The 13826-nt window shown below is 33.0% G+C and overlaps 2 protein-coding genes across 2 annotated transcripts; both read right to left on the bottom strand.

Annotated features, from left to right (window-relative positions):
• Nucleotides 1–562: 562 nt before the first annotated feature.
• LOC121758750 lies at nucleotides 563–1084 on the bottom strand. The gene has a single exon (XM_042154178.1). The coding sequence runs from the start codon at nucleotides 1082–1084 to the stop codon at nucleotides 563–565; it is 522 nt and encodes a 173-aa protein (XP_042010112.1).
• Nucleotides 1085–1100: 16 nt separating this feature from the next.
• On the bottom strand, nucleotides 1101–3031 carry LOC121758840 (zinc finger MYM-type protein 1-like). Its single transcript, XM_042154287.1, has 2 exons — nucleotides 1222–3031; nucleotides 1101–1108 (listed from the first exon to the last, which is right to left on the bottom strand). Exons 1-2 carry the CDS (start codon nucleotides 3029–3031, stop codon nucleotides 1101–1103), a joined length of 1818 nt encoding a protein of 605 aa, XP_042010221.1.
• Nucleotides 3032–13826: the final 10795 nt, after the last annotated feature.

Consider the following 13826-nt stretch of genomic DNA (forward strand, 5'->3'; position numbering starts at 1 on the left):
TCCTTTGTAAGTATTTCCCAAAAAATTAATCCTTCCGTCCCAGATCATTCGTCTCACTTTGACCGGACACGAGTTTTAAGAAAATGTAATGAAAAGTGAATTGAAAAAGTTAGTGGAATATGGGTCCTACTTTTATATATTAGTTTTATAACAAAATATGAGTAGGAATGAGTTAGTGAAATATGAGGTCCACTACAAAAACAAATGGTAAAAAGTTAAATGTGACAAATTATGTGGGACCAGTGGCGGATCCAGGATCCGGAAATGGAGGGGGCGGAATATATAATATTAGCTTGGTTTAGTGCGGACATGGCTATTTTTTTGGTTATTCGGGGCGACGCCGGAGGCAAACGGAGGGGGCGGACATGGTAAAATTACATCCCGATAAGGGAAAAATAGTCGCACGGAGGGGGCGACCGCCCCCTCCTGCCCCCCTAGATCCGCCACTCAGTGGCGGATCCAGGAATCAAAAATCGTGGGGTCGAACCGATCAAGATTATAAATATAATATTTTAATAAATATCTCTAAACAAAAATACGTAAATATATAAATACCACAATCTTATGCTATGCGAGATAGTTGGCTTCTTCGAGTATCCATTTTCTGAAAACGACTCAAAATCCTTTCATTGGGAATAGTTGCAAACACCTCCTTCTCGCTATATACCGTCAAACTGTCGTTCAACCAGTCATCTCCCATCCTATTTCTCAGCTCTGACTTCACAAATTTCATTGCAGAAAACACTCTTTCAACGGATGCTGTAGCTACTGGTAAAAGTAAGACCAATTTTATCAATCGATAAACCAATTGAAAAATCTTATCTTTCATCGTTTCAACCATCTTCTTTGAAAGAGTTCCCAAATCTTCAACATCTGAAAAACGTGTATCTCTTCTTACATCACTCACGAAACTTTGAAGTTGTTTAGTTAACAAGTTAAGCTCCATGGATGAAAAGTCTTCCGGATAAAGGGTGGCAAGATGAACAAGTTTATCGACATTGAAATTGGAGAAATGATTTCTTGGATCAAGACATGCCATACACTCGAGTAGGTCTGTGCTGGACTCAGAAAAACGATTCCTCATTTCTTGACTAATTAAATCAACAACCTGATTGTGAAAAAAAATTATGTTAGGAGTTAATATCAAAGTTTAAATAAACAAGAATATTAGTTATCAAAAATACCTGATAAAAAATTTCAACACGATAATAATTGTAATACTTTGTCCATCATTCTTCATACGAATTCTTCTTGGAATAATTTTATCCATGTTAGGAACATCAATTTCATTTGCCCGGCAAAATGCTTCCACTTCTTGCAATAAATCATCCCATCCAGATTCTCGAAATGCTTGCAAGTCCTCTTTCACAGTCACTATCAAATTTATTGCATTCAAAATATTTTGATCTCTGTATTGCAGCGCACAAGACAGTGGATCAATCATACCCAACAAATGTTTCATCAACATCATGAGAAACACAAAATCAAAGCTTTCCATCTTTTGAAGCAACCCTTTAGATTTGCCACTTGTTTCTTGATCAACCCCATCTTCGAATACAGTTTCAAGTACTATGACTATCGAGGGCCACATAGATGCAAGACTAGTTAAAGTAAGATAATGAGATCCCCATCGAGTGTCACCCAGTCTAAGCAAAGAAGTTTCTTGATTTAGACCTTTACCTGAAGTGATTTCCCCTTTCTCAATCCTTTCAACCATTCTTTCATATTCAATTTGTCGGAGTTTATCTGCCCTTTTGCAAGAAGATCCACATACTGTAACAATCGGGCTAACATATCCGAAAAAATCAGAAACATGTCGATTTGCCTTACATACCGCCACACATACCAATTGAAGCTGATGGGCAAAACAATGGACATACCATGCCGATGGATTTTCTTTTAAAATAAGTGCTTTAAGTCCATTAAATTCACCCCTCATATTTGAAGCCCCATCATATCCCTGACCCCTCAATCTTGACAAAGATAATTTCATCTTAGAAAATACAAAATCAATTGCCATTTTCAAGCAACTTGATGAAGTCTCTTTAACATGAACTAAGGCTAAAAATCTTTCTATTATCTCTCCATTTTTATTCACGTATCTAATAACAATAGCCATTTGCTCCTTCACCGAGCAATCTCGAGACTCATCAACCATTATGGAAAATAATCCATCACCAAGTTCCTTCATTATTTCAAGTGTAGTTTCAACTGCACACGCATTAACGATATCTTTTTGAACTGATGGAGCAATCATTTGATTATTTCCGGGAGCATTCTTCAATACAACTTGACCAACTTCATCATTCCTTAAACTATACCAATATAATAACTCCAGAAAGTTGCCCCTATTTGAAGAAGTTGATGTTTCATCATGTCCTCTAAAAGCCAAACCTTGATTCAAAAGGAATCGAATAACATCAAGAGTTGCAGTCAAACGAATCCTATATTCCTTCTCTTGTTTTGAACCAACTCTACTAACGATATAAGGCACACTCTGCTTTTGATTTACAAAATTTTCATATTCAATTCTAGCTTTGTGGTGTGCACTACCCGTTGATCCAACATGAGCTCTAAATCTTTCATTAGCCTTCTTCCAATTAGAGAAACCACCACTAACAAATGCTTCATCTCCTGGAGCTAAATAACCACGCTTGAAAAGAAAACACCAAAAACAATACGCAGCATCTGTTGTCGTACTATATTCAAGCCAAATATAATCTTTATACCAAACATCCCTAAAACCTCTCTTATCTTTCCCATATGTTTTTTTTGGAAAGTCATGGCCTTTCGGTTGGCAAGGACCTTTGGCAACATATTCTCTACGAATTCGATCACGAATATTCACATCAAAACTATCTATAGGGTCTCGTAATCCGGGGTCGGCTTTGATTTTCTCTTTATCAATTTCAATCTCGTCCGAATTATTTTCAACTACCACATGATTTTCCAATTGTTGTGGTTCTTGCTCAACATTAGCACTTGAAGAACCGATAGAAACTCGAGGTCTTTTCTTTAGAAATTTATCCATTAACCTAAAAACAATGTAACACAAATTTAAAATTTATATTTAATCAATTATCATATACTATGAAACTTTCTAATCTAATCTCGGACAAGGTAAACAAAATCAATGAATATTCAAAAGCTATTAAGCAAAGCTGCAAAGATAATTCCTATATCTACTTAAATTAGAGAATATAATGATTATTGATCAATTTTATAGGCTATAGCACTGTAATGTGAATTGTAAAAACAGAAAAAAAAACAAAAATAAATAATAGTACCAACTTAAACTTGAATGATGATTTTAAATACCTCAATAAGTGATAAGATACAAGAAACTCTCTAAGAAATTCCTTCGAAAATAATGTTGGGTAGAGAATGAAAGGGTAATTTTCTTTTCCTGTATTAATATTCGCCCAAGTCTGTACCAACTACCAACCTTTTGCATTCTCTATATTTAAATAGGTTAAAATTATTGGAAGTTGGGCTTATTTAATTATGGTATGAATTAATACAAGGCAGGCCCATTTGTAAAGTCCAAGTACTAAAATATTGGAATTTGCTTCTTCTTCTTCTCGGCAGAGGCGACGACAGGTTTGCTGCCATTGCTCCCTGGGCCAGAACTTCGGCGACGTGGGGTCGGCGGCTGAGGGAGGGCATTATCCGGGGATTCTCCGGGGACAGCGGTGGGGTCGGCCGACCCCCCCCCCCCCCCCGACCCCACCTAGATCCGCCGATGCCGCCACTGTGTGGGACATACCGAAATGAAAAAAATGTGACAAATTATCTAAGACGGAGGAGCCGTAACAGGTTTGATTGCATATTTTATGGAGATAAAGAGATGTATGAATGTAGTTTTGGCCATTAAAGTATATTGGAGTGTGTTGATACATTTAAACGGCGTTAAAGAAGTCAACAGAATGTACTACTTAAAAACCTTAATTAAACTTTTTGTATAATTTATTCTAATTTAAAACTTTTTGTACCAATTTGAAACAATGGTGAAATATTTTGTATGTATGTAATACCCCTCAAATATTGCTTGTAAATTACTCCCTCATTTCATTATTTATAGTTCCATTTTGACTCGACACGAGTTTTAAGAAATTTTTTACTTTAAGAAGAAAAATGGGTAAATAAGTTATTACAATGTGAACCATATTTTTATATATAGGTTTAATAATAAAATGTAAGCGTAATGATTTAAGTGAATGGTGAGATGCACTTAACTCAAATAGAAAAAGGTAAATAAGACTTTAAACCGTGGACACCCTGAAATAATAAGACATTTTTCCACATATGGAGGGAGTAGGCTATTTCCAAACCTGAATCAAGCGTGAATTGAGGGCTTTCGGAAATGAGTGTAGGTCCGACTTGGCTCGGGCTACGTGGGTTATGTTGAAGGGCCTCTAATGGGCTTTAAGCTAAACTCCTTCATAACTTTAAATTCATGAAATGAGCCATTTTTTTCATTTAGGGGACAAATGGAGCAAAAGCCCACTTTATTCAACAATTTACATTTACATTTATGTAATCATAGTTCATAACGTCACTAATCAAACAAACTATAAAATTCTAGTTTCATTCAATTATCAGCATACAGCCGTATATTACTACTTTGTCTCAAGCGTCCATATTCCTTTTTAGTTTGTCTTTCGATATGCCATCTTTCTCTATTTGAAAATAACCTCTCTCCTTATTAAAAATATTTAATTAATTTCTCTCTACTTATTCCACCTAACAACTACTTCTAAAATCCCATCCCACTTAAGAAATTGTGCCTTCCGTCTCAAATGTTTATTATGATCAATTTGTTGAAATGAGTTACTCAGGTGGTGTTCGGTTTGCTAGATAAAATAATATCAAGATAAGGATTGAGTCTTGAGATTATTTTAGTAATAGGGAGTTAGCTATGACTAATTATTCCATGATTATCCATCTAAAATTGAATTGTAGGATTGAATCTCATGAACCAAACACACTACATATTTAATCTGGAATACAATCTTGTAAACCGAACACCCCTCGTAATATTAGATCATTGTTGATGGATTATCGAGAAAATATTGGCTGAACAAATAATCTTCATCTTTTCTCTTCAATTTTGGGAAATGCACTCCAACTGCTTGACAAAATACCTGAATGCAGATTTTCTTACCCAACCCAAATAATTGTCGATTTTGGATCAATTCTTAGTTGTGTTATTAAAATATAATGATTTTAGATCATCTTTTGTTCAATTCGTTTGATTTGGTTCGAATTTTCCATTCACTTTTGTCTTCTTATTTTTGTCAAATATGTTCGATTTTTAAGGGAGAAAGAGATGGCGAGGGCTGTGGCTGGATGACGGCGTTGGCTGACGGCCGACCGCCATCACGAAATGGGCACAGTTCTCGCGCTACTACCCTTAAGTCAGTTTTAAGAGAGTTACACATTTTTTAAACTAGTTTTATCACCCGCTACGCACAGGTCAAGACAATTTCCAAATAATGAATAGAAATTGTAAATAATTATAAAGAAATTAAAAATCAATTATTGTATACATTTTATAAAAAAGAGTGAACTATGTAAATGGTACCTGATCTTTCACTTTTGCATATAAATGGTACCTGATATTTATTTTATACTATCATTTTTGGTACCTATAAATCACATTTTTGGTACATGGTGCAATTCTCAGCCTAAAATGCCCTCTAAACAAATACATTTTCTCATTTGTGTCATAAATGATAACTTTGGCATACACAAAATTAGTACCAAAAGTGATATTATAATATCTTCTCTCATTCTCCTTACTCTTTATACTATTATTATAAATCAATATTAATATTATTATTTTGATATTATAGATTAATAATTAATTTATTTTTTAATATCATTCAAATAAGGGATTAATCAATTGCTAACTAATTAGTAATCACAAATTAAGACCAAATCTTAGCCATTAGATTAGGAGATCTAGTGGTTGAAATAATGCCACATGGATTATATTTTAAATTAAAAAATTTATTAAATAAACTTAAAGGATATTAATATCAATTCTCTCTCATCAAAATCATCTCAAAACCTTAAATCTACGTAACTCTCTTGATTTAAATTATTTTTTCGCAAAATATATATCAAATTAAAGATAATTTTATAAAGATTCCAACGAGATCACAATTGCATATGTTCCGATGATGTTCGGGTGATGAAATTTGATAAATTATATTTCAATTTTCATACATGTTGATAACCAGATTTTATCAACAAATACAAAAAAATATCTCAATATAGTTTATGCAAAATCTCAATATAGTGTAGGTAAAATATCAATAAAACTGTGTTGATATTTTCTTGTACTTTTTTTTTATATTCTCTTGTCATATTGTTGATATTTGTAATACACTATATTGATATAAAACAATACCCACGAAAATTATCATATGATAACATAATGACAATATTACCCCTTTGTTTGATATTTTGTCTACTATTTATTGAAATTTGTGAGTTTTAATCTCATCCACTCATTTCAAAATCCAAGGGTGTAGATTTAATCTTAGTTTTGGATTATAGAGTTATAAGCATTAGAAGAGGACCCCCATTCAAATATACTTAATTATAATTATAGTTATAGTTCTATTTAATTATTATAATAATATTATTGTTATAATACTAAAAACTAGTACTCCCTCCGTCCCATAGTAGATGACAAACTTGGGGAATAGCACAAGATTTTAGGAGATGTTGTTTTGTGTGTTAGATGGAGAAAGAAAATAGTATTTTATATTAATGTGAGAGAGAGCTATTTCCATAAAAGGAAACATGACATCTTTTATGGGACAAACTGAAAATGTAAGTGTGACATCTAATATGGGATAGAGGGAGTAGTGATTAATAAATAATTATAGTATAATTACTTAATTTATGAATTATATAATATTAATAATTATAATTAATTTATATTAAATTAATAAGTAATCAATATAGTCATAATAAAAATTTAAAATTGTGAATTGTATTCATAATGATATAAAGAGTTGGAATATTTTTAGTTAGGTGTTTTAACCCTAAAATGAGTATAAAATAATTTAATAAAAAATATTCAATTGATTTAATTACTTTATATAATTAATTTAATTAGGTGTTTTGTTCTTGAGTTATATTATGAATGCAATTAAATGTATGTATAAAACACTAAGAAGAAGGAAGGAAAAGAAGAGAAAAGAAAAAAGAGGAAACATAAGCTAAGGAGAGAAAAGAAAGAAGAAAGGAAGATAAAATACTAAAAAGAAAGAAGAAGAAACTAAAGAAGAAAAAAAGAAATAAGAGGAAGAAAAAAAATCACATGTTTGATACTACTATTTAATTGAAGAGTGAACTACATAAATGGTATTTGATGTTTCACTTTCGCACATAAATGGTACCCGATTATTATTTTATATCGTTTTTGGTACCCCATGACAAAAATAACCATAGGTACCAAACATTTGATTATTTGGCTATGGAGGATATTTTCGGAAATTTCAATTAAATATTATCAAACATGAGATTTTTTTTCTTCCTTTCTTATTTCTTTTTTTTCTTCTTCTTTAGTTTCTTCTTCTTTCTTTTTTCTTTATACATACATCTAATTGGATTCATAATATAAATCAAGAATAAAAAAATTAATTAAATTAATTATTTAAAGTAATTAAATTAATTGAATATTTTTTATTAAATTATTTTATACTGATTTTAGGATTGAAACACCTAACTAAAAATATTCAACTCTTTATATCATTATGAATACAATTCACCATTTTAAATTTTAATAATGACTATATTGATTAGTTATTAATTTAATATAAAATAATAATAACAATAATAATAATTATTATTATTATATAATATTATATGATTCATAATTTAAATAATTATACTATAATTATTTATGAATTTCTACTAGTTTTTAGTATTATAACAATAATATTATTATAATAATTAAATATAATTATAACTATAATTATAATTTTGTATATTTGAATGATATTAACAATAAATTAATTATTAATGTATAACATCAAAATAATAATATTGATATTGGTTAATAATAATAGTATAAAAAGTGAGGATAATGAGAGAAGATATTATATTACTCTCTCCGTCCGCGAATAAGAGTCACGTTTTGCCATTTTAATCTGTCCGCAAATAGGGGTCGCGATTCACTTTTACCATAAATGGTTATAGGGTCCCACCTTTCACTAACTCATTTAACTCACATTTCATTTAAAACTAATATATAAAAGTGGGACCCCTATTCCACTAACTTTTTTCTTCCCACTTTTCTTATCATTTCTTAAAACCCGTGCCGCTAAGAAATGGGACTCCTAATGGCAGACGAAGGGAGTATTACTTTTGGTACTAGTTTTGTGTATGCCCAAATTATCCTCTATGACACAAATGGGAAAATGTTTTGTTTAAAGGGTATTTTGTGGTGAAAATCATATCAGGTACCAAAAATGTGATTTGTAGGTACTAAAACGATATAAAATAAAGATCATGTACCATTTACGTGCGAAAGTGAAGATTAGGTACCATTTATGTAGTTACTCTTAATTGAAATTTCTAAAAATATCCTCCATAACAAAAAAAATCACATATTTGATACCTAGAGTTATTTTTGTCACGGGGTACAAAAAATGATATAAAATAAAGACCAAATATCATTTATGTACAAAAGTGAAAGATTAGATGTCATTTATGTACTTCACTCTATAAAAAAGAAGCATGATCCTTTGGCCCTAATCTAAGCAAAGTTCCTATTCGAAACACAATTTAATACATTTGTAATTTGTTAAAAGAAACATATATTACTCACACAAATTAGATTTTCAATAAATAAGCTTAGATTTTCAAGAAGAAATTCATTTTCCCAATGTTGGATTGTAGTTTCATTGTATAATATTTTATTAATCCAGGTCTGCAAGGAAATATAATCACATATTTAGTATTATGGTTATGTAATTAAGAAATAAAGATGATCAGTCTATTTAATTATTTGTATTGGTATCTTTATTTCATAGATCTTATTACATGCACCTGAAATCCTTATTGAACTAATATAACAATTTTATGAAAATTATAAAGCAAAGGGAGAGGGAAGAGCATCCGATCACAAATTAGAAAATGAAATATAGGACAGAGAGAGAGAAATCAAGATAGACGTATTTATGGAGAGAGAGCTTAATAAATACATAAATTTTTCTTGCTAAGCAATTTTTTAAATTATTAAATCTGTTTCCAATGCAATTTTTCCTTGAAAAAGATAAATAATATGTTAGTATTCATGTATATGTAATTTGTAGAAATTGGGGTTTATAAATATAGTGAGAAACAGTTCAATAAACAATTGAAAGTATACATTAAGGTTGCAATATACCATATCTGCCAATAAGTTTTGAAAGAAGTTGCTTAAATTTATGGTTTGAAAGCAATAGAATATTGATACGCTCGGATTTTGCACTGTTTTAAGGCCTTTATTTGGTCCGTTTTAATGTCAAAACCACAATTCATGTCCATATTTTTGCATATTTTCTCTATTTTGGTATTTTTACGTGTTTTGTGAGATTTGTGCATATTTAAGCCTAAAAAGACAGCAAAAAATCGAAGTTGGAAATCTGGAGCATTCAAGATGCCCAGCGGTTCGCTGCAACATGTACAGCGACCGCTGGGGAGTGCGGTCCGCTGCAACATGCACAGCCGAACCAGTAGCGGCCCGCTCCGAAGAAAGTTGTGCTGAAATGAAGAACAAGCCCAGCGACCGCTGGGGAGTGCGCAGCCACCGCTCGAAGAGTTTCCGAAGCTACTGGAATATTCACAGCGACCGCTGCAACACAATGCAGCGACCGCTATCCAAGAGGCAGAGGCTACGGATCATTGTGCAGCGGCCCGCTGCGAAAACGCGACGCACGAATTTGACCTACTTTCTCCCCAAGATTTACCAAACTTAGCCACATTTTTCCTTATTTCATGCTGCTCGAATTTTCACCTATAAATATCCCCTCAAACCTCTTCATTAGGATCTTCTTTTTGCCTTATAAGCCTAGCGCATAAAATTGAGAGAGTTCTTCATTGTGTAAGAGGTTGAAGAAGGAATCAAGAGAAGATCTAGGCTATAAGGATTCAACCTTTGGGTTTTATTACTTTAGTTCTTATGTTCACTTTGTTTTCCCTTCATTCTATGTTTTTAGCTTATTCAATGATGTGTAACTAAATTCATAGGATTCTAGGGATGTGTTAGTAACGATTTTGGTTATACAATTCTGTTTTGCTATTTAATATCCGTTTTGTATAATACTTCACGTTTGAGTGACACATTCAGTGATGATTTAATATAACTTGCTACATAATCGTGAGAGGAGGTTGGCGAGTTAGATCCACTTAGTAGACACTACAATTAGCTTCCCTTAAAACGACACTGTTAATTGAGACTGGGGACTTTTCAAGGGTCTTAGGAACTTTTAGGAGTTACGGATCTAGGATTGAATATCCTAGTGTTTGTAATCTACGCTTGTGCCGCATGGGCAAAACTTATGTGACTCGTTCTATTAAAGTATAAATTGTGCTAGGGTATTGTAGTTGGAATTTGTATAACCATACCTGTGAACGCACATCCCTGAAATTCTCTTATCTCTCATACTTTTACCTCTTAAATTATTTGCAATTACTTGTTTACTTGCTTTCAAACTGTTTTTAGTTTTCAAAATCTCAAAAACTTTCAGTTTTCCAAATAGTGAAAGAAGCATAGTAGAGGATAGCCAATTTGTGTTTGTTTTCCCTGTGTTCGATATTCGGTACTGACCTTTAGCTATACTAGATGTACCCTGTATACTTGCAGGTATTTATAGTGCTAATAAAAAGTGCATCGGGTATGATATATATCTTATCCGGTATAGGAATTAATGGCATATATTTGACAACTAACTCTCATTGTACATTTTTTTGTAAAGATTAGTGAAATAAATATCATGGAAATTTATGTGATTACCTGAAAAGTAAGTTTATCCTGAATGTCTTTATAATCTTTGCTGATGTATGCTTTATGTATGAAATGTTTCTCTTCCTTAAATGAATTCATAACATGTGCATAAAAATGGAGTTATTAGTTTTGAAACTAAGTGTATCTGAAATTCCACAATTGTATAGCGCATACTTTATATTGATACGAAGATAGTTAGATCTATTGTAGTGTAAAGTTTATTGGAAAACACCTTAATCAGATTCAGAAAGGGTATCTGATATTGATATTAGAACTATACTTAATAATTGGTAATCTGTTATAGAAAGGGTATTAAGATACTTATTGGAATTGGTCTAAACTAATATTATTTATGAAATGTGTTACCTTTTGATATGCACCGTTTTGGCTTTCTTCTTCTCTTTATAGACTTGAAGAGTTTGTCATGGAAGAATCTGTTTTCATAATATTTACAGCCTCTGTGTAGGTAGCAGACTCTTTGAACTTTTTTGTCTCTCTCTTTTTCTTTTGGAGAGAGTGGTTGGCGGCTGCTTTTTAGGGTTATAATGAATCCCTTTTGCACTCCTGTAAAATTGGATTAGTTTAAATAGAGAAAATATCAATCAGCAAGCTCATTTATTGGGCAAGGCAAATGGACCATTCAATTAATAGCTTTTACTGATGCATTCGTTTTCCAAGACACAATTGTCACTCATTTATATTCCTTATCATTAATTCGGCTATTTTAAAACCAAAGATACATAATGCATTCTTAACACTCTTTTATTGTTTTTATACTTATTTAATACTTACTAAAATATTATTCGGTATATATTTTAAATGAGATATGCGAAAGGTTCTTATAATCATTCTGTTTTTTCGGAATATGTTTTGGTGTACATGTGTGCAGTGCAGGCTGGTCTCCTTCCTCTATAAATATGTTTAATCACTCAATTTACAAATCAGTTAGCTACACTCTCTTAAAAACCTACATCCAACTTCAACTCACAGTGATTAGCTCGATTTTTGGTAGTTCTATCTTTCTTTCATTCTTTTGAAATCAGTAGGAATTATGTTAGATATTTGAATGTCTTACCATTTTGCTGAAAGATCTTCTTTGCATCCCTTTGCTTTCACAGATACCTCTCATTTTGTTGCATTATTTCTGCACAGGTAAAGATTATATTGTTGTTAGTTGTTGTGAATGATAAGTGGACTAAGTGTTTAATCTCTGAATGATTTACCATTTTGCTGAAAGATCTTCTTGGCCACCTTTTCCTTTCCCTGATATCTCTCCTTTTGTTGCTTTATTTTTGCACATGTAAACACTATATAGTTATTGCCTCCTGCACAAGACCAGTTGACTAAATGTTTAATCTCAGAATGTCTTACCATTTTGCTAAACTATCATCTTGGCCTCCCTTTTCTTTCACTGATATCTCTCCTATTGTTGCATTATTTCTCCACATGTAAACATTATAGTCATTGGTTGCTGTACAAGATCAGTGGACTAACTGTTTCTGATTGTATTGTTTTGATTGTTGTAATGTACATTCTTTCACTTTTTGTAAAAGATCTTCTTGGCCTCGCTTTTCTTTCATTGATGTCTCCCATGTTGTTGGATCATTTCTGCACTTATGTAGAGGTTGTAGTAGACATGCCCACCGGTTCCGGTTCCGGCGGTTAACCGCCGAACCGGAACCGGTGGTTCCGGAACCGGAACCGGAACCGGCGCAATATTCCCGAACCGGAACCGTCGCAATTCGGTTCGCGGTCCGGTTCAGGTTCAAGATATTTCGAACCGGAACCGTCACCGAACCGGCGGTTCGGGATGGTTCGGAACCGGCGGTTAACCGTGGAACCGCCGGTTCCGGCGCTTAAATCGAGGCAGGGGGATGGGGGCCGGTGGTGATCTTCAAAACCGGTCGAAACCGCCGGTTTTTCGGTGGTTAACCGGCGGTTAATCGGAAAAACCGGCGGTTAACCGCCGGTTTAGTGGCTTTCGAGGCAGCGCGGAGCACGAGGCGACAATGGAGCAGCTTTTGCAGACGGTTCGTTGACCGAACCGGCGGTTTTATTTCGGAAACCGGCGGTTTTGGCCCGGAAACCGGCGGTTCCGCCGGTTCCGGCGGTTTTCCGCCAAAACCGCCGGTTTTGTGAAAATTCAAATTTTTTTTTTTTTTTAAATTTCAAATTCGAATTCTTCCATTTTCCCCCTCATTTTTTTCTATAAATACCCCCCTCTATCCTCATTTACATTCACCCCACTCTTGTGTTAATAAGAGTTTCTCTCTTCAATCTCTCAATTCTCTCTCTTTGTCTCCAATTTCTCATTTGTGCTATTGTGCTTCCATTTAATTACACAATTGCTACTCTTATTACGCATTGTTATACACTTATACAGTTATACTTGTTCCCGTAGTTCTATAAGTTGTCTTTCTTTCTCAATTACTAAAACAAAAAAAAATATATTATTCCATATTTCTACATTTCTACATACCATTCCAATATGTCTTCATCCCGAGAAGGTCGTGTTGATAAGGGAAAGGGAAAGGCCAAGAGGCCATCTCGGAGATCCGTTATTGATGAAATTTCTCAAATGAACATGGATGAGTGGCAAGTTAATATTTATTATCTATTAATTTCATTAATTTTGAATTACATTTCATTATTGTTCATAATTTTATTTTGTATTTACAATACAAATATTATTTTGTAGGCTCGAGAAGAGCAAGATGTGGCACATGCTATTGCTCTCTCTCGCTCTCAATACCAAGGCGATGCTTATGTTGGTACCGGTAGTGGTGCTCCCGGTCGCGGTGCCTATTCCCAACAAAGT

The sequence above is a fragment of the Salvia splendens genome, chromosome 1 (genome assembly GCF_004379255.2).
Source record: "Salvia splendens isolate huo1 chromosome 1, SspV2, whole genome shotgun sequence".
NCBI classification, from domain to species: domain Eukaryota; kingdom Viridiplantae; phylum Streptophyta; class Magnoliopsida; order Lamiales; family Lamiaceae; genus Salvia; species Salvia splendens.